The sequence below is a fragment of the Sus scrofa genome, chromosome 8, assembly GCF_000003025.6.
Source record: "Sus scrofa isolate TJ Tabasco breed Duroc chromosome 8, Sscrofa11.1, whole genome shotgun sequence".
Taxonomy (NCBI): domain Eukaryota; kingdom Metazoa; phylum Chordata; class Mammalia; order Artiodactyla; family Suidae; genus Sus; species Sus scrofa.
In genome coordinates, this window is record NC_010450.4 from 110,154,885 (window position 1) to 110,179,173 (window position 24,289).

At 39.8% G+C, this 24,289-nt stretch overlaps 1 protein-coding gene and 1 long non-coding RNA gene across 9 annotated transcripts in view; one reads left to right on the plus strand and one right to left on the minus strand.

Moving 5' to 3' along the window:
* The window catches only part of LOC110262172, a 64,437-nt gene extending 52,034 nt beyond the window's left edge, over positions 1–12,403 (minus strand). Inside the window, exon 1 of the long non-coding RNA XR_002346828.1 lies at positions 12,301–12,403. This is a non-coding gene — a long non-coding RNA (uncharacterized LOC110262172). The remainder of the gene's footprint in view (positions 1–12,300) is intronic.
* ZGRF1 (zinc finger GRF-type containing 1) overlaps positions 1–13,202 on the plus strand; it is a 78,167-nt gene extending 64,965 nt beyond the window's left edge. For all 8 annotated transcript variants that reach the window (XM_021101662.1, XM_021101661.1, XM_021101665.1 and 5 more), the window contains 9 exons: positions 2,093–2,252; positions 6,022–6,099; positions 6,307–6,454; positions 8,750–8,877; positions 9,912–10,035; positions 11,246–11,422; positions 11,559–11,693; positions 12,397–12,661; positions 12,854–13,202. In XM_021101662.1, coding sequence (XP_020957321.1) covers positions 2,093–2,252; positions 6,022–6,099; positions 6,307–6,454; positions 8,750–8,877; positions 9,912–10,035; positions 11,246–11,422; positions 11,559–11,693; positions 12,397–12,661; positions 12,854–13,011 — 1,373 coding nt within the window. In that variant the 3' untranslated portion in view covers positions 13,012–13,202. The remainder of the gene's footprint in view (positions 1–2,092; positions 2,253–6,021; positions 6,100–6,306; positions 6,455–8,749; positions 8,878–9,911; positions 10,036–11,245; positions 11,423–11,558; positions 11,694–12,396; positions 12,662–12,853) is intronic.

Genomic DNA, 24,289 nt, shown 5'->3' on the forward strand with positions numbered 1-24,289 from the left:
ATTCCTAGTCAGCTCACTCTTCATCCTTCATAGTGGCTAGTCCAAACCTTCGGTCTTATAACCCCATCCTTGCCTCTGTCCAGCTCTCTTTCTGAAATTGATCTTGCCTCTGAAACAGGAAATGCAGTTCGTAACAGAAGCTCATTTCAGTGTCCTGCCGTCTTCAAACTTAATGAAGTCTGGGCCTCTTCCTACTCTGTTGGTTCTGTCCCAGTGAAAGAGCTTTGCTTTGCCCTCTTCAGAGCTAATACTTTTGTCTGGAATTGGTTACCTCTAATTCATTTTGTTTCACAGACTTCTTCCCCAAAGCTGATCATACATTTTGTCCTATTTTATTTTATTATTATTTTTCTTTTTTTCTTTTTGGTCTTTTTGCCTTTTCTAGGGCCGCTCCCACAGCATATGGAGGTTCCCAGGCTAGGGGTCTAATCAGAGCTGTAGCCGCCGGCCTGCGCCAGAGCCACAGCAACGTGGGATCCGAGCCTTGTCTGTGACCTACACCACAGCTCACAGCAACGCTGGATCCTTAACCCACTGAGCAAGGCCAGGGATTGAACCTGTAGCCTCATTGTTCCTAGTCAGATTCATTAACCACTGAGCCCTGACAGGAACTCCTGTTTTGTCCTATTTTAAGTATTCGTATCATTTCTACTCTGTTGACCAAGCTAGACACTTGAGAATCATCCTAGATTATTCTTTCTCCCTAGATTAAGTGACTTTCTCTTAATCTTCCTCCATCACTCTTGCCGCGCCCCCCCCACCCCCCGGCAGCAGATCACTGAGCTGTCCCTTCCAGTTTCTACCTGTTTTTCATATTGATTCTCTCCTCTCCAACTCATTTGCTCCTCCTCGATCCAAGACTTCACCACACCTCCCCATAGCCTATTGAGAGTGTGAGTTCTCTTAGCTCTAATCCCTACTTTGTAAAATGGGGTTTGTAATAGCATCTGTCTCATAGGTTTGAAGTATTAAATGAGTTAATATAGGTAAAGGGCTTAGAATGGTGCCTGGCACATAAGAAGCACTTTAAGTAAAGTTAGAGTGTATTATTGTTATGATTATCTCACACAGATTTCGAATTGATCTACCTTTAGTTTGACCTTTCTTTATATTTTCACTCAAGTAGTTTTTTTAAAACAAATCTTTTTTTTGGAAAATTTTATTTTTTACTACTCAATGAATTTATTACATTTATAGTTGTACAATGATCATCACAATCCAGTTTTATAGGATTTCCATCCCACAACCCCAGCGCATCCCCCCCACCTCCCTAAAACACAAATCTGATTGAAGTCAATTCCATTGCTTAAAATTGTTCATTGATTTCCCCTGGCTTTTAAGATACAATTCACACTCCTAGCCATAGCAAGCAGAACTCTTGTGATTTACCCCTTTGCCTACCTTGTCACATACCTTGTCTCTTGCCTATTTGTTATATGCTGTAATCAGGGAGTTCTCTTGTGGTGCGGTGGGTTAAGGATCCAATGTGGTCACTATAGCAGCTTGGGTCGTTGCTGTGGTATAGGTTCGATCCCTGGCCTGGGAACTTCCACATGCTGCACGCATGTGAAAGGAGGGATGGAAGGAGGGAGAGAGGTCCTGCTGTGGTGCAACGGATCGGCAGCATCTTGGGGGCACTGGAATGCAGGTTCTATCCCTGGCCTGGGAACCCCATGTGTCTCGAGGCAGCCAAAAAAAAAAAAAAAAGAAAAGAAATACTTATCAACTACATGCTTTGTCATACCTTTGCATGGAATGACCTTTATTTTTAGGAAGCATTCCCATGTCCACCAAAGCAGAGAGAGATGTTCTTTTTTTGATACCCAGCAACGTTACTATATTATCATTTTCCTTTACTTGTCTGTCTTCCTAAATACACCATGGCCTCCTTAAATGTGGAGGTCTTTTGAATATTTATTTATATATTTATCCATTGTACTAATTAAGAACATAATAAGCATTCAACTAATACTTTTGAGTAAATCCAAGGAGAGAGCAAGATAGGTGGATAAAATATTTGTTGTACTTTTCAGAGATTTATTTATGATAAAATTGCTTTTATTTTTTTCTCCCCTTCCTTCAAAATAATTAGGTGTTTTTGGAGCAGGAAAAAGTTATTTGCTGGCAGTGGTGATTTTGTTTTTTGTTCAGCTATTTGAAAAGAGTGAAGCTCTTGCAGTTGGAAATGGAAGACCTTGGAAACTTCTGATTTCTTCTTCTACTAATGTAGCTGTTGACAGAGTACTTCTTGGGTAGGTATGGCGGGTGTATTTAAGTACCTAGGTTTTAGGTTGTTTTTGAGAGAAGCAGTCCACCATGGGCCTTGCTCCTTTTTACTGGGTCTGCCAAAAATGCAAGGCCTTTGTCTCTGATGCAAGAACCAGCATCCATGAAACAGTAACAGGCTAACTTATTAGTTTTTGTGAGTAGGATATAATCAAATACAAAAACTGACAATTTTGGCACAAAGATGGGATCTCATGTGAAAATTTGAGTCCAGCCAAGAATGTGTATTGCTGGGGGAGGCAATCTACCATGCAAGGCTCTGACCACTCTTACTCAGCACATTGCTTCGGATTGTATTTGCAGTAAGCAACCTTGACCGGTGAGGTAATGTCTCCCCCCAGGACAGAGTGCAGGGTGCTTACTGCTTGTTATAAAAATAGTGGATCCCCGAGTTCAGTGTTTTTTCCTACAACTCAGTCCATTGCAGTGTAGGCATTTGTCTTGCGGACCACTGTTGAAATGTTGGTGCTTATGCTGCTTCCTGTGCCATGAGTAAAAGTCCTTTGTCCCTGACCCAAGAGTTTGGGGTGGTTACCTTGGAAGTAGGCTAATATTGTAGAACCAAGTTATATGTTATTCTCTTTCCACCTGCCTGTATAGTAAAATAATAGTAAAATAGCTGAACAGTTTAAATTATGTTCTTGGTCTCAATTAGAGAGATCTACTTTTAGTATTATTTTTATCCCATCCTGGTACCAAAATCATCAGGTTTTGTGTTTGATTTTTATCCTACTTACAAACTAATAAGTTAGTCTGTTACTGTTTCATGGAAGACAATGAACAATCTCTTCTACAGGTATAAAAATTTTGTGTAAGATTTTATTAAAAATGCAAAGAAAATATAATATTAATATTTTACCAATATTCCAATGTTTAATGATATGAGTTGCAATATAAATTATGAAATTTGATTAGGAGAAGTCATTATTTATAAAAGTAAGATTTTTTAAAATGAACTTTTACAGTTACCTAAGTTAACGCTTATAATAGAAAATATGCAAATAATTATATTTATTTATAGACTTTATATATATATATATACACACTCATTTTGTTTTCTAAACTTGGTATTCAACAGTATATATTGTTTTGTGCCCTGTTTTTTTGTTTTTTTTTTAGGGTTGCATCTGTGGCATATGGAAGTTCCCAGGCTAGGGGTCGATTCAGAGCTGCAGCTGCCGGCCTATGTCACAGCCACAGCAACAGCAACACCAGATCCAAGCTGCATCTGCAACCCACTCTGCAGCTTGTGGCAACCCTGCATCCTTAACCCACTGACCAAGTCCAGTGATCGAACCCACATCCTCATGGATACCAGTCAAATTTTTAACCTGCTGAGCCACAATGGGAACTCCCCCCCCTTTTTTTTAAACTCAGATTCTCTGTGGTATTAAATCTTAGCAACTAAAATTTTTTATAGCTCTTTAAGTTCTTTCCAATTTTTTGCCATTATAAATAATATTGCAACCAATATCCTTAAACATAAATCTTTGTCTCCATTTCTGATTCTCTCTGAGGAAAAAGTCTAGACCTAGAATAAAAAATATGAATGAACATTTTAAACCTTCTTAATATAGAAGGTTTCTGTGTGTACTCTTCTAAGTAATCTAAAACAGTGGGTGAGGACATTTTTTGATTCAAGTAACTTCAATGCGAAGTAACCTGGGGACTAAGCAGGAAAGATCTTTAGATTGTTTAGCCTGAGATTAAAATTTCATTGTAGGGAGTTCCCGTCGTGGCGCAGTGGTTAACAAATCCAACTAGGAACCATGAGGTTGCGGGTTTGGTCCCTGCCCTTGCTCAGTGGGTTAACGATCCGGCGTTGCCGTGAGCTGTGGTGTAGGTTGCAGACGCGGCTCGGATCCCGCGTTGCTGTGGCTCTGGCGTAGGCCGGTGGCTACAGCTCCGATTCAACCCCTAGCCTGGGAACCTCCATATGCCGCGGGAGCGGCCCAAGAAATAGCAACAACAACAACAACAACAAAAGACAAAAAAAAAAAAAAAAAAAAAATTTTCATTGTAGACTGTTAGAAAAGAAGAATCAAGGAGTTCCCGTCGTGGCACAGTGGTTAACGAATCCAACTAGAAACCATGAGGTTTCAGGTTCGATGCCTGGCCTTGCTCAGTGGGTTAACGATCCGGCATTGCCGTGAGCTGTGGTGTAGGTTGCAGATGCAGCTCGGATCCCGCATTGCTGTGGCTCTGGCATAGGCTGGCAGCTATAACTCTGATTCAACCCCTAGCCTGGGAACCTCCATATGCCATGGGAGCAGCCCTAGAAAAAGCAAAAAGACAAAAAAAAAAAAAAAAAAGACAAAACGAAGAGTCCAGAAGCTAGGAGAACAGGGCAGGTAAGTACTGACTACTGAAAGGTAACAGAAAACATTTAGAAGATATTCTTTAATGTTCAGATGCGGACCTGAGGAATTCATATCTACGGTTACATAGAACTGTATGTACTGGACCTGTACATTTCTTCACACAGAGCTACTAGCATTTAGCCGTGCACTTGGACAATGCATTTCAATTGTAATGGACAGAACAAGACAGAGTTTCTTGGGAAAAAAATGAAACATTTTTTTGCCCCATGGTATGATGGAGGATACTGTACATTAGCAGAGAATTAACACAAATTTACACTGAAAAAAAGGTAAACTAGTTTTTCAGACTGAAACATAGCTGTTTTTCAAGATGTAAACTGAAAAATCCAAAAATTGAAATCTATTCATGTATTGACAGATACATTGCTTCAAAATTATTTGGGAAAAACTGTGTTGGGAGAGCTATAGTTTCTTTAGTTTTCCACTCTTTATTTCCCACTTGAGGTGGTAGAAGATGTTTGAGAAGATCAGATGTTCACTGAGCTTCTCCTCTGTTCCCAACCTAGAGCTTAAGCTCTAAGACACGTGGGAGGGAAGGGCAGGTGGGGGCCCCTGCTTCACAAAGCGCTCCCTGGAAGTAATGCACACAGAACCATCACCGATAGCCTCTGAGGTAGACTTGCCTAGGTTTGAATCGTGGCTGACTCCTCCGCTATGTGGCCTCAGCCAAATAACTGACTTCTAAGTTTCACGGTCCTCATCTCTAAGATGAGATATTGTGGGAAACTGTAATGAGTATTTAACAAGGTCATGTATGTAAAAAGGCTGACACCCTTCCTCTTAAGTCTTGATGCTAAATATGATAGCTCTTACTTTCCATGTTATGTCTACAGGGGCACTTTCATTTGTGATAAATTCTAACGTGAACATTTAATGATCCTTCAACACAAAAATTCCCTGAGATACATTTTATGTCTATTTTTATTTTGCTTTTTAGGGCCGCACCAGTGGCATACGGAGATTCCCAGGCTAGGGGGTCCAGTCAAAGCTACAGCTGCTGGCTTATGCCACAGCCACTGCAACTTGGCATCCGAGCCATGTCTGTGACCTATGCCACAGCTCTCGGCAATACTGGATCCTTAACCCGTTGAGCAAGGCCAGGGATCAAACCTCATGGTTCCTAGTTGGATTCATTTCCACTGTGCCATGACGGGAACGCCTGAGGTACATTTTATAAAAAGGTCTTCAGCTGTATTGTATTTACTTTGAGTTTAGGCATTTCACATTGATCTATGTAACTATAAAATGTACTGTTATACAAAGCTAACTTTAATAATGTATATATTATATGAACTTTGTTCCATATTCTAGTATCTAAATTATCAGCATCTATTTTACCTTGTTTTCTTCAAAGGCTTCTTAGTCTTGGGTTTGAAAAGTTTGTCAGAGTTGGGAGTGTCAGGAAGATTGCCAAGCCAATTTTACCTTACAGGTAAGAACGCTAAATTCCCAAAGTCACAGAATGTTCACAGAAGTATACTAATTGTATATAGCTCTTACTTTGAAGTTTGGTTATTGAAGAAGAGTAGAGAAAGCCTTATGTTTCTCCTGGTTAATTTAAGGAAATCTATATTTTACTTTTTGGTGATATGATGAAAACAGAATAAAAGGGTGTTCTTTTATGTAATCATTTTTTAAGTTTGCATGCTGGCTCAGAAAATGAAAATGAACAATTAAAAGAACTGCATACACTCATGAAGGAAGACCTGACTCCTGTGGAAAGAGTCTATGTGAGAAAAAGTATTGAGCAACATAAACTGGGGACCAATAAAACCCTGCTGAAGCAGGTGAGGGGAAACAGCTTCAGTCTGTTTATTTAATTTATAATATTCAGATTCCTTTTGTTCCTGTTGTTAGCGATATTATTCCTGTTTATTACCCTTAAATAAAACAAATGACTGAGATAGTTTAGAATCAACAAAAGTGCATGTCTATGCAGTGCACCTTTTATTTTTTTTCTTTTTTTTCTTTTTAAGGCCGCATAGGGAGGTTCCCAGGCGAGGGGTCAAATCAGAGCTACAGCTGCCGACCTGTGCCACAGCCACAGCAACGCCAGATCCGAGCTGTGTCTGCAACCTACACCACAGCTCACAGCAATGCCAGATCCTTAACCCACTGAAGGGGGCCAGGGATCAAATCCCCATCCTCATGGTTAGCAGTCAGGTTCTTAACCCACTGAGCCACAACAGAAATTCCTACACTTTTTATTTTATTGCAAGGCATTCTTCAAATTTGTGAACACATCCAACTCATCAGGACAGAGGCATCTTTTCTTTCTTCTTATATATGTATCTTTTTTATAGACTTAAGAGGAGAGTGAAGAGGTGGGAATAAATTCCTGGCAAATTAAATGAAACTTGGATTTTTCCTAGGAGAAACACAGGAAGAGAAAGTCTGACACCGGACAGACTATCCAAGCGAAATTTATTTTTGGTGCTTTCCTAGAAAATCAAGGCTTTCAGGGTGTGTCTGAAATCTCTCCCAAGAATCTAGGAGGCTCATTTACTCCCAGGTATTGGGAGCCAACACTGGACGCATAGGATCCCCAGCTAAAACAGATAGCATCATCTCCTTTATCAAGTTCTGATCCAGCCAGCCTGGGCATCAGCTGGGAGGAGAGAAAGAAGTCATTTAGTTGCTTTCTCCTGTGCAAGGAGAGCATGGGGGAAAGAACAGCTAGTGGAGGAGAAGAGGTTGGACCAGGTGGACAGTGGTCACTTTCTGCAAGAGATTTCAGACAGTCAACCTACTTGGGACCCTGTTTTGATCAGCTGTTGTTGAAATGCTGCTTAACAAACAAAATCTCAAAAATTTAAGGCAAGAAATTTAATCATGCTACCGGTTAATTGGTGTGGCTCAGCTTGAAGTGATGGGTCAAGCCTCTGGTTCTGAGGACAGTTGTGTGTGGCATGATGGCTGTCTCCTGACAGGTGGCAGAAGTACAGCAGGGCAGGCTAGGTCACACAAATAATGGAACATTTCTATTCCTATCATGTCCGCTCACATTCCTTTTGCTGTAACAGGTCCCATGGCCAAGCCCAGCGCATTAGGGAAGGGAAATAGACTCCACCTGCTTCTCTGGCAGTACGCACTGCCAGGTCATACAGCAGAGGCTGTGGATGAGCAACACTCTCGGGAAGGAGGGAGAGTTGGAAGTAGTAACCGTTCTCCAAGTTTTGGTGCTAGAAGCCCTCAGAAGGCTTCAGACTAGCTTTTTTTATCTCAATTATGGATATGACTTTCTTCCCTTCTCCCCAACCAAATTAGTTTGACTGTGTTCGATTAATGCAAGTTAGTCATTTACGTGAACTACTTACCATTTTATGTTCTTATCCAACATACTGATATGTGAGAATAATTACTAGTGGTTTCTTTAATAATTTTCTAAGTGGAAGCCCAGTTACTATTGCTCACTGGTATCACCTGTTCATCAGTGAAAACTCTCTTAGAAGAATTTCCATTGCTTATGTGAGAATAATGAAAATGTGGAGGTAAAGTGGTCTATGACTTCTGATTGTGAGTAATTATGTTAAGAGTAGCTCATTTCTGGAGTTCCCATTGTGGCTCAGTGGAAACGAATCTGAGGACACAAGTTCCATTCTTGGTCTCGCTCAGTGAGTCAAGAATCCGGTGTTGCTGTGAGCTGTGGTGTAGGTCGCAGACGTGGCTTGGGTCTGCCGTGGCTGTGGCTGTGGCTGTGGCATAGGGCAGCAGTGTAGCTCCAGTTCGACCACTGGCCTACTTCCATATGCTGCGGTTATAGCCCTAAAAAGACCAAAGAAAAAAGAGTAGGTCATTTTTTATTTTAGCCTACAAGTTGTTTGGTAAATATATTCTCTTAATTTTTTTCCTGTTTTTTTAATTTTAAAATTATTTTTTAAATTTATTTTTAATTGTTATTTCCCCAACACCCTTCCCCCCCCCCACTGTACAGCATGGGGACCCAGTTACACATACATGTATACATAATTTAAAATTTTTTTTATTATAGTTGATTTACAATGTTCTTTCAATTTCTGTACAATGTTCTGTCAATTTCTGAATTTTTAAAAATAGTTAATAACATTCTTATTGTAATAAAGGTTCGAGTAGTTGGAGTTACCTGTGCAGCCTGCCCATTTCCATGCATGAATGACCTTAAATTTCCTGTGGTTGTACTGGATGAGTGTAGCCAAATAACCGAACCAGCTTCTCTCCTTCCCATTGCAAGGTAACCCATAAGATTCTTTCCCAAAGGCACTCAGATGTTACAATTATTTCAAACATTTCCTCAGTTTAAACTTACCAAACTTTTGTGAAAATTCCTAGCAATGCAAGTGCTTAGCTGTTTTTTTTTTTTTTAAAGCAGAAGAAAATTTGGGGGGTTAATATATCAAAATTTTGTGAGATCACAGTTTAGACATTTGGATCACATAATTCTTAAAGCCTTGAAAGTTCTAGTACTAGGATTCTATTGGAACCTTAAAGATTTCTCAACCAGATTAAAGGTGCCTCTTTTCTTTTTTTACTTTCTTTGTTTTTAAAAAATTTTATTGAAGTGTAGTTGATTTATAATGTGTTAATTTCTTCTGAACAGGAAAGTGACTCGGTTATACTTTTTTCATATTCTTTTCTATTATGGTTACATAACAGGATATTAAATATGGTTCCCTGTGTTATATAGTAGGACTTTGTTTATCCATTCTGTATGTAAGAGTTTGCATCTGCTAACTGCATACTCCCAATTCTTCCCTCCCCCACCCAGTTCCCCTTGGCAACAAGTCTGTTCTCTATATCTGTGAATCTGTTTTTGTTTCATAGATAGGTTGATATGTGTCATATTTTAGATTCCACATGTAAATGACAGAAAATGATATTTGCCATTCTTCTCTTAGTATGATAATCTCTAGGTCCATCCATTTTGCTGCAAGTGGCATTATTTCATTCTTTTAATGGCTGAGTAATATTCATACATATATATAATTATTTGTTATTTGCAAATATAGGTGGAATACTTGTGGAGCACCTCTGTACACTAAACAGATTACATACTTTGTTAAATCCAAAATTATGTAAAGGATTCTTCACTGCATAATTTTTTAAAGCCTTTTAATACACTTATTAGCATTATAAAGCCTTGTTAGTTCTCAGAATGCTTCATGATATTCAAATTCTTTGAAATACATTTTAGAAAATAGTGCAATAAATGATGTCAATGCATGTTTTTCTTGTTGCTTAGATTAACATTTAGAATTCTGTTTTCAGGTTTGAGTGTGAAAAGCTTATTCTTGTTGGAGATCCCAAACAGCTTCCTCCTACTATTCAGGGTTCTGATGCAGCTCATGAAAATGGACTGGAACAAACTCTTTTTGATCGACTTTGCTTAATGGTACTATTGCTGTCTTAATGGGTGTGAAGCGGTGTCTCATTGTGGTTTCCTTAATGACTAATGATATTGAGCATCTTTTCATGTATTTATCTTTAGGAAATGCCTATTCAAGTCTTTTGCCTAATATTGAATTGGGTTGTTTGTTGCTAAGTTGTAGGAGTTTTTCATATATTCTGGATAGTAATCCCTTATCAGACATATGATTTCCACATATTTTCTTCCATTTGATGGGTTGTATTTTTACAAATTTATGCCCCAGAAGAGTTTTGGGGATAGATTTTCTCACATATTTTCCCCCATAGAAGATATTTTGTTCATGTGATCACTAATCCTGCATTTTATCACATATTTATTATTATTAGAGTACCTTGTAACTATTAAAAATGTTCAAACAATGTCATAGAACATTTTGCAAATAAAGAACATACTCTAGGAGAACCCTAAAGTAAATGGGAGTTGGTTTATGATGTATTAACAAAATCAGAAAGTTCTTTGAAAATTCAGGAGTTCCCATCATGGCTCAGGGGTTAATGAATCGGACTAGGAACAATAAGGTTGCAGGTTCGATCCCTGGCCTTGCTCAGTGGGTTAAAGATCCAGCGTTGCTGTGAGCTGTGGTGTAGGTCGCAAACGCGGCTCGGAGCTCGGATCCCCCGTTGCTGTGGCTCTGGCATAGGCCGGTGGCTACAGCTCCGATTGGACCCCTAGCCTGGGAACCTCCATATGCCTCAGGAGTGGCCCTTCTTAGAAAAGGCAAAAAGACAAAAAAAAAAAAAAAAAAAAAAAAAGAAAGAAAAGAAAGTTATTTGAAAATTCAGAATGAAAAATGACTTGTATTCAGGGAGGAAAGTTAATGAGTTATCAACAAGTTTTTTGTTTTTTTGTTTTTTTTTTTTACAGATTTCTTTTCAACTTAGTGTTAGGCCAACTCTGTTTAGATTACGAAAGCCTAATGTTAGCTACCAAACTTATTAGATGGTTAATCTAAGACTTGACGTGTTTTATATTTTATAATTTTATGGTAGAGTTTACCATGGAAGTATTTTTAGTAATTAAAAAAACCTTTTAATTTATAGTCCATTTTATCATAGTTATAATTATTTACTAAGAGCACAATATGGCATTATTTTTAAACTTTAAAATATTATTTTGGATTTTTTTCTCTTGAGAAAAAAAATGCTATTTTCTTTTCTGCACTTAAATTTCTTAGGGTCACAAGCCAGTTCTTTTGCGAACCCAGTACCGTTGTCACCCTACAATCAGTGCTATTGCTAATGATCTGTTTTATGAAGGAAACCTCGTGAATGGAGTTTCAGAAACAGAGAGGAGCCCTTTATTGGAATGGCTTCCAACCCTGTGTTTCTATAACATTCAAGGGCTGGAACAGGTAAATGGCATTAGCGTTGATGAGAGTCAACACAGTTTAGTTTCCTGGTTTAATTTTATGTTGTGTTTGTGTGATTATCTTGGTCTTTCCGTAGCAGTTCTGGGAAATATAATTTAGGTTCTGTTTCTTATTTCAGATCGAAAGAGATAACAGCTTTCATAACGTAGCAGAAGCTGCTTTTACACTCAAGCTGATTCAATCACTGATTGTGAGTGGAATAGCAGGCTCTATGATTGGGGTGATAACATTATACAAATCCCAGATGTACAAGGTTTGTATTACATATTATGGTATTTATATTACTAAATATATTACAATATTTGCTATTACATTTGTAGAGTAGTTTGGTTTGTGTTGGTTTGGTGCTTGAAAAACTTTTGGCACTGTAGTTAATGTAGTAAAAGAGAAGCATTCATAGTTTTGCCTACTCTGGCTTTTTTTCTATATAATTAAATGTAAATCTAACAAGGTTTAATTAAATTCCATTTACAGCTGTTGGGGCAAAAATGCAAATAAACAAATTAGAAGGAAGGAAATATGGTGTATGCTTTGTGTTTTGGGACAGATGGGATTGAATCTATTTTCCAAAATATTATTTCATTATTGTTACTTTTTATCAGTAAATCAAAGATACCAAATATTAATCTACACACAAGCCAGTTACTTCTAACTACTTATATTTTAGTATTTTTCATTTGCTTCATATTAGTTTATCAGCTCTAAATTGGCATATCCAAATGAGCTTCCCAGCAACAGATCAATCATCACTTTAATTTTGTTTCATAGCTTACATTATCATCTAGTTATTAACCTGTTATGTCAGAAACTAGCCAAATCTCTGTGCCTCATAACAAAGAAAACAAAAATTACCCACTTACCATTAGTTAAATGACAAGGGCCACTGCGGGCAGGTTGAGAGGTGTGGGTTCTTCACCATCTCTGCACCTCATGACCTTGTCCTCTTTCCTCCGCAGCTTTGTCACTTACTCACTGCACTGGACTTTGACCATCCTGGTAATGTGAAAGCTGTGCAGGTGTCCACAGTAGATGCTTTTCAGGGCGCTGAAAAGGAGATCATCATTCTGTCCTGTGTGAGGACAAGACAAGTAGGATTTATTGATTCAGAACAAAGAATGAATGTTGCATTGACCAGAGGAAGGAGACATTTGTTGATTGTGGGAAATTTGGCCTGTTTGAGGAAAAATCGACTATGGGGGCGTGTGATCCAACACTGTGAAGGTAAAATAAAAATGTATTTATAAGTAAATGTATTATAAATAATTTATTTTTGAATGAATACTGACCTTGGGGTGGTTCAGGTTGGAACTGCTCTTAATTTGCCAGTGTAGGAGATGACCAAAATGAACCCTGAAATAATAATATGGAGACCACTGTAATAGGTGTTTTTCTCATATTTCATATCTTTTTCAGGCAGGGAAGATGGATTGCAACATGCAAGCCAATATGAACCACAGCTCAACCATCTCCTTAAAGATTATTTTGAAAAACAAGCAGAAGAAAAACAAAAGAAAAAGAATGAAAAAGATAAATCCAAAGATAAATCTCATTTACAAAAAGAAACAGTATAGTTTGTATTTATATAAATTCAAATTAATTTTATGCTATACATTTTTATTACCCCCAAACCCTTGCTACTGGGAAAAAAAAAAAGTTAAACATATATAAAATTTGCTCTCCAAAAAAACTATGATTACCTATATTAAGATAGATGTAGAAGGTAATATAAAATCTCAGTAATAAAAGTTAATTTTCTTCTGGAGTTCCCGTCATGGCTCAATGGTTAACGAACCCGACTAGCATCCATGAGGACTCAAGTTCAATCCCTGGCACCATTCAGTGGGTTAAGGATCCGGGGTTGCCTTGAGCTGTGTTACAGGTCACAGATGTGGCTTGGATCTCGCGTTGCCATGGCTGTGGTGTAGGCTGGCAGCTGCAGCTCCAATTCAACCTCTAGCCTAGGAACCTTCATATGCCGCAGATGTGGCCCTAAAAAGATAAAAGACAAAAAAAAAAAACAAAAAAAAAACCTAATTTTTTCCTAAAAATTATGGCTTCTGTTTGCTAAAGAACTGAATTTTATAAGAAGCAGGAACCAGCCTTCATGGGGAACACCACTGTTACTTCGTAAGTTAATTTCTCAAAAGCTTATCTGTTAAAACATATCTACCCAGTTATACCAACATATTCCTTCTGAACTATATTATTTAAAATTAGGAGTTCTCATCGTGGCGCAGTGGTTAATGAATCCGACTAGGAACCATGAGGTTGCGGGTTCCATCCCTGGCCTTCCTCAGTGGGTTGACGATCTGGCGTTGCTGTGAGCTGTGGTGTAGGTCGCAAACGCGGCTCGGAGCTCGGATCCCGCGTTGCTGTGGCTCTGGCATAGGCCGGTGGCTACAGCTCCGATTGGACCCCTAGCCTGGGAACCTCCATATGCCACGGGAGCGGCCCAAGAAATAGCAAAAAGACAAAAATAAATAAATAAAATTAAATACAATGCCATGTCATTTTATATAAGTGAAAACACATTCACAGTAAAGCTTTTAAGAAGTACAAAAGAAAGAAGAAATGTGAACTAAAAGTTCAGTCCCAGAGATGGTAGTATTCAGCACTGGCCATGACCAGTACCCAGCTCCATACCTGGTATTATACATGCTCAATGAGTATCTATTGAATGAGTAGATGAGAGACTTTCCTGTGCATTTATTTGCACAGTAGTTATTGATAAATATAGTATACAATTGATTTTATTTTAAAAAATTATTCGTTGGCCGCACCCATGGCATGTAGAAACTCCTGGCCAGGGATCAAACCTGCAACACAGCCATGACCCAAGCTGCTGCAGTGACAACACTGGATCCTTAACCCATTGCACCATAAGAGAACTCCTAATAGATTTTAAAATACTATAAAAAGAATACATTCTCCTTACAGAACATTTGCAAAATACAGAAGAATATAGGAATTCCCGCTGTGGCACAATGGGAATACCAGTGTCTCTGGAGTGCCAGGATGCAAGTTTGATCCCCGGCCCAGCATGGTTAATGATACAGTATTGCCATAGTTGCAGTGAATGTTGCACCTGTGCCTCAGATCTGATCCCTCGCCTGGGAACGCCCTATGCTGTGGGGCAGCCGAAAAAAAGCAAAAAAAAAGGGTATATAATGGAAAATAAAAAGCATCTAGTGATTCACTACCCAGAGATGATAATTGCTAACATAATTGCTTCAGTCTTTTTCCTATACTTATATTTTATACATATATATGTACATAAGTTAAACCATTTGTTGTATGGCTTTTGTTCATTAACAAAGGAACATTTACTTATCCTACATGGAAAAATGACAAGTTCTTGATTATAATTAATATCGATGAAATAATTTTTACCAATTAAAAAATCTTGGTGACTCAAGTCACTCAGCATTTATTTTAAAGGTGCAGAAAATTATTTGAATTCACTATAAAAAAATGACCAGTCTAAGTAATGGAACTCTTGTTTGGGAAGAAAATTAATCTAACAAAAAAAAGTTGTAATTCTCCAAGCCTTGTCCTACGTGTGTTAATGATTTTAACAGCAGTTGCTCTGTTAAGCATTCATCTAAACTGTAAGTGAAAGATGTGACTCTCAAGTTCTGGGCAGCCCCTGACTGGATAGGAGATGCCCCAGAAGTCACCCACTGCCCCTCAGAGACCCTCGTAGATTCCAAATACCCGGGGAACCCAGCACATCCTCAGTAGATTCCCTAGGACAGAGACACAGGCCTAGAGATAGCATAAGAGACACCACCCACAGGCCAGAGAGGGCATGCACCAAGCCGAATTCTGCATCACCATCTGGGAGAACAGAGGGGAGAAGCCTTTAATGGTCAGTCATCACCCCAAAGAGGCCTTGCTTAGCCAGAAGTTACTATAAAAAAGAAGAGAGATGCTTAGGAGAGAGGGACTGGAGCTCAACTTCTCTCCTAAAAACAACAAAACTCACAACTAAAGACTGAGCAATCTCCACCCAAATGGACTGAAAACCTTAAAAAAGATACCCTACTCCAGAAGAAAAAAAGGCCACATCAAGAGGTAGGAGGGGCGACTTCGTGATATGAACCCCATACCTCCGGGGTGGGAAGCTCCGCAGACTGGAAACTGGTTCACAGAGACGCCTAGAGGAGTGAGAGTTCTGAGCCCCACATCAAACCCTCACGTGCGGGGATCCAGCACTGGGAGAAAGAGCCCCTGGAGCATCTGGCATTGAAGGCCAGTGGGGCTTGTGTGCAGGAGCTCCATGGGACTGGGGGAGACGGAGACCCCATTCTTAAAAGGCGCACACAGACTTTCACATGCACTGGGTCCCAGGGCAGAGCGAGGTCTGCATAGTAATCTGGGTCATACCTGACTGCAGTTCTTGGAGGACATCCTGGGAAAACAGGTGAATGTGGCTTGTTGGGAGGGAAGGACAATGAAAGCAAAACTCTCGGGAATATTCAGCAGCTGTGCCTTTCCCTGGAGGTGGCCATTTTGGGAAAATCTGGCCCCACCCGTCAGTGCTGAGAAGCCCCAGGGCAAACAATAATCCAGGTGGGATCACAGCCCTGCCCCTCAGTAAACAGGCTACCTGAAGACCCCTCAGGCACACAGCTGCCTCTAATCCCATCCAGAGACTAAGCCCCACCCACCAGAGGGATTAGATTCAGCTCCACCTACCAGGTGGCAGGCATCAGCCCCTCCCATCAGGAAGCCTACAGCAAGCCCCCATACCTACTTCAGCCACAAGGGGGGCAGACACCAGAAGTAAGAGAGGCTACAACCCTATTATCTGTAAAAAAGCCAGAAGTTACTATTCTACACTGGAATTGTGTGTCTTACAACTGAAAGACTAGGAGTAGCCTTAATAGACAGGTTTACTTCCTAACTCTACTTAGAGTACAAGTGTAAGCACATCATGTCAACTATATAGACAAGAAAGGAGCCACATTTTCACAAAATGCAATAAGGTGGTGGGGTAGAAGGTCCTTGAGCTATCTCCTCTCAGAAGCACACCAGAATCACAACTACGTGCTGAACAACAGTTTAAAAAGACTGGAAACTGCCAAAAAGATAGTGTATACCCAAAGACATAAAGAAGAAAGCCAATGAGATGGTAGGAGGGGTGCACACGCAAAATAGTGAAAACCCATAACCCCCACCCCCAAGTGAGCGACCCACAAACTGGAGAACAATTGCTGAAGTTCTCCCACAGGAGTAAGAGTTCCGAGCCCCATGGTAAGCTCCCCAGCCAGGAGCTTCAGAGCACTTGGCTTTGAAGGCCAGCAGGGCTTGATCCCAGGAGTTCCACTCCTGGAGGATGCACACAAGGTTTCATGCACATCAAGACCCAGGGCAAAAACAAAGATTTCATAGGCGCCTGGGCCAAATCTACCTGCAGGTTTTAGAGGGTCTCCTGGGGAGGTAGAGGGCTGTGGCTTACCATGGGGACAAGGACACGTGTTGAAAGTACCAGGGAGCATCCATGGTGTGAAATTTCCTGGAGGCTGCTGTTTGGGGGACTAAAACCTGGCCTCACCCAACACCCTGTAGCCTATAGGCTCCAGTGCTGGGGTGCCTCAGGACAAACAACCCAGAGAGTGAGAACACAGCCCCACCCATCAGCAGAGAGGCTTTGGAAAGGCTTCCTGAGCTTACAGCCGTCACTAGATGTACCCCTTCACTTGGCCCTACCCACCAGAAGGCCACCACCCAGCCCCATCCACCAATGGGCAGACACTGACCCTACCCACCAGGAAGACTACAAGCCTCTAGACCAGCCTTACACCAGAAGCAAGACAACTATACTCCAGAAGGCTGTGGAACTGAGTCCACAAACACAGATCAGGACCTACACTGGCACTAGCTGGTCAGTGGACCTTGGGAGACAAGAGGTGAGTGTACTGCTGGGACACAAAGAAAGCCCCCTACACAGGGCCATTTCTCTTGAGAAACATAAGTTTCCACATGCAAAAAATATAAGCCCCCATAAGACTATCAGCTGATTTCTCTACAGAAACACTACAGGCCAGAAAAGAGTGGCAAGATATATTAAAAATTCTGAAAGGGAAAAATTTGCAACCTAGAATACCCCACCAAGATTATCATTTAAAATAGAAAAAGATCAATGGATGCAAACTATTGCTCATGGAATGGATTTACAAAGATCCTGCTGTGTACACTGAGAACTATGTCTAGATACTTAACATCGCAGCATGATAATGGGAGAAAAAACTATGTATGCATGTATGTGTAACTGGGTCCCCCTGCTGTACAGTGGAGGCAAAAATAAGTGTGTTGGGGGAAATAACAATAAAAAATAAATTAAAAAAATAGAAATAATTTCTTTGAAAAACAAAAACTAAAGAATACAGCAATACTAAACCCATTTTAAAATAAATATTGAAAGGTCTCTAAATTGGAAAGACGAAAGAAGATACAGGATGGAGGAAATCACAATTGGAAAGTAATCACCTATGTAAGCCAGTACACATATCAAAAAAAAAAAATGTGAAAGCAATGATAAATACAAAGAACAGCAAAAGAATAAACATGAAGATGTAAAAAAGGACATCAAAATCACAAAAGAGGGGAAGGAGAGTAAGAAAATATAGACTCTTTTTAAAAAGAATGTGTTTGAGGAGTTCCTGTCATGGCTCAGGGGTAATGAACCCAACTAGGATCAATGAGGACATGGGTTCGATCCCTGGCCTTGATCAGTGGGTTAAGGATCTGGTGTTGCTGTGAGCCGTGGTATAAGTTGCAGAAATAGCTTGGATCCTGTGTTGCTGTGGCTGTGGTGTAGGCCAGCAGCTGTAGCTCCAATTCAACCCCTAGCCTGGGAACTTCGACATGCTGAGAGTATGGCCCTAAAAAGCAGGAAAAAAAAAGTGTTTGAGCCTATATGACTATCAATCTAAAGCAAGCAGATATAGGAAAGGGTTAACATACTTGAAAAACAGGGCAATCATAAATCAAAACCAAACAATACATTCAAAAAAACTAAAAAGAGGAGGACACAAGCCATAAAATAAAAGGAAATCATCCAACCAAAAAGAAAGGAACAAAAAAGCAAGAACAATCCCAAATCAATAACTTTTCCTACCACCTATAAGAATTAGAAAAAGAACAAACCGAACCTAAAGTCTGCAGAAGGAAGGAAATCATAAAGATGAGAGAGAAAATCAATCAACCAGATTTAAAAAAAACAGAAAGAAAAAAAACAAACAGTAAAACCAAAAGCTGATTTGTGGGGGGGGGGGTTTCGTTTTTTTGTTTTTTTTTTTCAGTTGCTTCTTTTTTCCTGGAGAAGTTGGCAGGATAATTGCATCCCAGGAGATTCTCTGTGTTGAATCTGAGAAAGTGGAACAAAAAGAAAGTAGCCTTTTCCAATCCAAATCATGGAGGTAAAATGTAGAGAAGAGATATCCATGTTTTGGAGTTCCTGTTGTGGCTCAGTGGTTAGCGAACCTGACTAGGATCCATGAGGATGTGGGTTTGATCCCTGGCCTCACTCAGTGGGTTAAGGATCCACCATTGCGTGAGCTGTGATGTAGGTCGCAGATGTGGCTCGGATCATGTGTTGCTGTGGCTCTGGCATAGGCCGGTGGCTACATTTCCGATTGGACCCCTAGCCTGGGAACCTCCATATGCTGTGGGTGCGGCCCTAAAAGACAAAAAAGAAAAAGAAGAAATATCCACATTTTAATGGGGAAGGTGGCCCAATAAAAGGAGCAAGACCACCACACTCAGGAGACAACACAGAAATAACCTCAATTCCAAACTGAACTTGAATAAAATAATCTCTTCCGGTTGAAGACAAGACCATTTTGACTCAAAACCTCACACTGGCCAGAAGAACTCAAGCACCTGGGGGCCGCCCCCCCACCCCACCCCCGGCCCAACAGCCATTGAGCTGTGACGCACCTCACCCTGCCACCTTTGCTCCTTCTCAAGTCCACCCAGAAGCTGGTTCTTTGAAAGGGTAAACTGCTGAGACCAGCTCAGCAGGATGGGGTGGAAGAATGGGTGCTGTGGAACTTAAGGAAAAAAGTTAACATAAAACGAGACACAGAGACATTTATCTTAAGTAAAGGTGGGAACCAGGACTCGAGGTCTCAGGGACCAAGAGCCCCGCCTCAAGAAACCACACTGCTTTCATTGGGCTCTTTAGGATGAGATCAAGTGAGGAGGGGCTTATGGGTGGAGGATATAGGGTTTGTTTATTATTTTATAAGTTCTTTTACTATTTTAATAGCCACTTTGGTAAAAGGTTAAGCTTTTACTCTGACCTTTAGGCACATACTAGCTTATGCCTTTAGGTCTTTGTTCTTAAGCTTAAGTCATTTACCAGCACTGTGACTGTTTTTCAAGCAAGAAGATGGGATAAAGTAAAGAAGGACAAGGTGGAGTTTTCAGCAAAGAGGCTAAGAAAACATTGTAGAAACATGTCTTGCGACAGTAAACAAAATTGACAAACCTCTAGCCAGATTCACCAAGAAGAGAGAGAAAACCCAAATAAACAAAATAAGAAATGGAAAAGGAGAACTCTCAATGGATACTGCAGAAATACAAAAAACCGTAAGAGAATATTATGAACAATTACATGCCCACAATTTGACAACCCAGAAGTGGACAACTTTCGAGAGACATATAGCCAACTAGACTGAATGAAGAAGAAATAGATTATTTGAACAGACCCATTACTAGAAATGAAGTTGAATATGTAAAAAAACAAACAAACCAAAAAAACCACCCCTACAAACAAAAGTCCAGGACCAGATGGCTTCACAGGCAAATTCTTCCATACATACAAAGAACTTATACCCATCCTTTTAAAATGTTTCCAAAAGACTGAAGAAGGAATACTCCCAAAGACATTTTATGAAGCAACCATCAAAACCAAAGATACCACCAGAAAAACTCATAAGCCAGTATCTTTGATGAATATAGACGCAAAAATTATCAACAAAATTTCAGCCACCTGAATCCAACAACATATAAAAAAGATCATACATCACCACCAGGTGGGATTCATCCCAAGTTCACAAGGATGGTTATGTTTTGTCTTTCTAGGGCCGCACTCACAGCATATGGAGGTTCCCAGGCTAGGGGTGGAATTGGAGCTGTAGTCTCTGGCCTACACCGCAGCAACGTGGGATCCGAGCCACATCTGTGACCTACACCACACCTCACGGCATCGCCAGATCCTTAACCCACTGAGCAAGGCCAGGGATCAAAACTGCATCCTCATGGATACCAGTCAAATTCTTTTCCGATGAGCCACAATGGAACTCTCAAGGATAGTTTTTTGTTTTTTGCTTTTTGGGGGGTTTTTTTGGTCTTTTTGTCTTTTTAGGGCCGCATCTGTTGGCATATGGAGGTTCCCAGGCTAGGGGGCAAATCAGAGCTACAGGTGCTGGCCTATGCCAGAGCCACAGCAACGCAGGGTCCGAGCCATGTCTGTGACCTACACCACAGCTCACGGCAACGCCAGAGCCTTAACCCACTGAGCAAGGCCAGGGATCAAACCCTTGGTCCTCATGGATGTTAGTCGGGTTTATTAACCACTGAGCCATGATGGGAACTCCCCAGGGATGGTTTTATCATATGCAGATCAATCAATGTAATACACCACATTAACCAAAGAAAAGTCCAAAACCACATGATCATCTCAATTGACGCAGAAAAAAACGTTTGACAAAAATCTAACATCCATTCATGATTAAAAACTCTTACCAAAGTGGGTATAGAGGGAACATATCTCAACATATTAAAAGCCATCTATGATAAACCCACAGCCAATATAATACTCAAAGAAGAAATGCTGAAATTCTTCCCGCTAAAATATGCAACACGACAATGATGCCCATTCTCACCTCTCTTAATTCAACATAGTACTGGAAGTCCTAGCCACAGCAATTAGACAAACAAAAGAAATACAATTGGAAGAGAAAAGATAAAATTGTCACTCTATGCAGATGACATGATTCTGTATATAGAAAACCCCAGGGACTCCACACAAAAAATACTCAAACTCATCAATGAATTCAGCAAAGTAGAAGGATACAATATGAATGTTCAGAAATAGGTTGCATTTCTGTATACTAATAATGCAATATTAGAAAAGGAAATAAAAAACAATATTGTTAAAATAACATCCCCCAAAATAAAATACCTAGGAATAAACCTGAGCAAGGAGGTGAAAGACTTATACCCTGAGAACCATAAAACATTAATCAAGGACATTAAAAAGGATTCAAGAAAAGGAAAGATATTCCATGCTCCTGGATTGGAAGAATTAATATTGTTAAAATGGCCATACTACCCAAAGCAATTTACAGATCTAATGAAATTCCTATCAATTACCCATGACATTTTTCACAGAACTAGAACAAATAATTCAAAAATTTATATGAAACCATAAAAGACCCAGAATTGCCAAAGCAATCCTGAGGAAAAAGAACAAAGCAGGGGGCATAATTCTCCCAGACTTCAAATAATATTACAGTTGTCAAGACAGTGTGGTACTGGCACAAAAACAGACATATAAATCAATAGAACAGAATAGAGAGCCCAGAAAGAAACCCAGACACCTACAGTCAATTAATCTTCCACAAAGGAGGCAAGATAAACAATGGGGAAAAAGACAGTCTCTTCAGCAACTGGTGCTAGGAAAAACTGGACAGCTGCAATGAAACTCTAACACATTCTCACACCATGCACAAAAATAAACTCAAGACGGCTTAAAGACTTAAGCATAAGATATGATAACCAAAAAAAAAAAAAAAAAAAAAAAAAAAAAAAACCACTAGAAGAGAACATAGGAAAAACATTCTCTGACATAAACTGTACAAGTATATTCTTAGGTCAGTCTCCTAAGGCAATAGAAATAAAAAACAAATAAATCAATGGGACCTAATCAAACATACAAGCTTTGGTACAGCAAAGGAAACCATAAACAAAAAGATAAGAAACCTACAGAATAGGAGAAAATAGTTGCAAATGATGCAACTGACAAGGGCTTAATCTCCAAAATATACACAACAATAAAAAACAAAGAACCCAATCAAAAAATGGGCAGAAGACCTAAATAGACATTTCTCCAAAGAAAACATATGGATGACCAGTAGGCACATGAAAAAATGCTTAACATCACTGATGGTTTGAGAAATGCAAATCAAAATGGCAATGAGGTATTACTTCATACTGGTCAGAATGGCCATCATCAAAAAGTCTACAAATAATAAACGCTGGAGAGGTTGTGGAGAAAAGGGAACCCTCCTACACTGTTGTTTGGAATATACATTGGTATAACCACTATGAAAAACATTACAGAGATTCCTCAGAAAAGTAAATGTAGGGAGTTCCCGTCGTGGCTCAGTGGTTAACGAATCCGACTAGGAACCATGAAGTTTCAGGTTTGATCCCTAGCCTTGCTCAGTGGGTTAAGGATCTGGCGTTGCCATAAGCTGTGGTGTAGGTTGCAGATATGGCTCAGATCCCACGTTGCTGTGGCTCTGGCGTAGGCCAGCGGCTATGGCTCCGATTCAACCCCTAGCCTAGAAACCTCCGTATACCAAGGGAGCGACCCAAGAAATGGCAAAAAGACAAAAAAGAAAAAAAAAAAGAAAAAAAAAGTAAATGTAGAACTGCAATATGATCCAACAATCCCACTCCTGGGCATATATCTGGACAAAACTACAATTCAAAAAGATACGTGCTACCATTATGTTCATAGCCCTACTATTCCCAACTGCCAAGATGTGGAAGCAACCTAGATGTCCAAAGATATAGTATTGGAGTTCCTGTTGTGGCTCAGCAGTAATGAACTGGAACAGTGTCTATGAGGATGTGTGTTCGATCCCTAGCCTCGCTCAATGGGTTAAGGATCCGGTGTTGTCATGAGCTGTGGTGTAGGTTGCAGACGTGGCTTGGATCTGGTATTGCAGTGGCTGTGGCTTAGGCCAGCAACTGTAGCTCCAATTTGACCCCTAGCCTGGAAACTTCCATATGTTGTGAGTGTGGCCCTAAAAAGACCAAAAAAAAGAAGAAGAAGAAACAGTATCATATATATACAATGAAATACTACTCAGCCATAAAAATGAACAAAATAATGCCATTTGCAGCAACATGAGGCAGCTAGAGATTCTCATCCTAAGTGAAGTCAGAAAAAGACAAAGACATACCACATAATATCACTTATATGTGGAATCTAAAATATGGCACAAACGAACCTATCTACAAAACAGAAACAAACTTACAGAACCTATCTACAAAACAGAAACAAACTTACAGACATAGCGAACAGACTTATTGCCAAAGGGGATGGGGGAGGGTGTGGGATGGACTGGGAGTTTGGGTTTAGTGGATGCAAACTGTTAGAATGGATATGCAAACACTTAGAATGGATATGCAATGACGTCCTACTATACAGCACAGGGAACTATATCCAATCTCTTGGGATAGAGCATGAAGGAAGATAATATAAGAAAGGGAAAAAATATATATATATACACACACATACATATGACTGGGTCACTTTGCATTACAGCAGAAATGGGTACAACTATATTGTAATTCAAAAAAGAAAGAAAAGGGAAAACAAAACTTATAAATGAAGTGCAAGTACTCATCTCATTTTGAACAGCAGGAATAAATTTCTGTATCTGAAATAAGTAATGAGTATAGAAGGTGGTTAAGGGATTGATAGTATGGTGTATGGTATATTACTTTTGTTAAGGGGCAGCTCTATGTTAGCAATTATATACCTTTTTTCTGATTTATAGTATATATGTATTTTTTACTAAAGCCAAAATCATTTTATTTGAT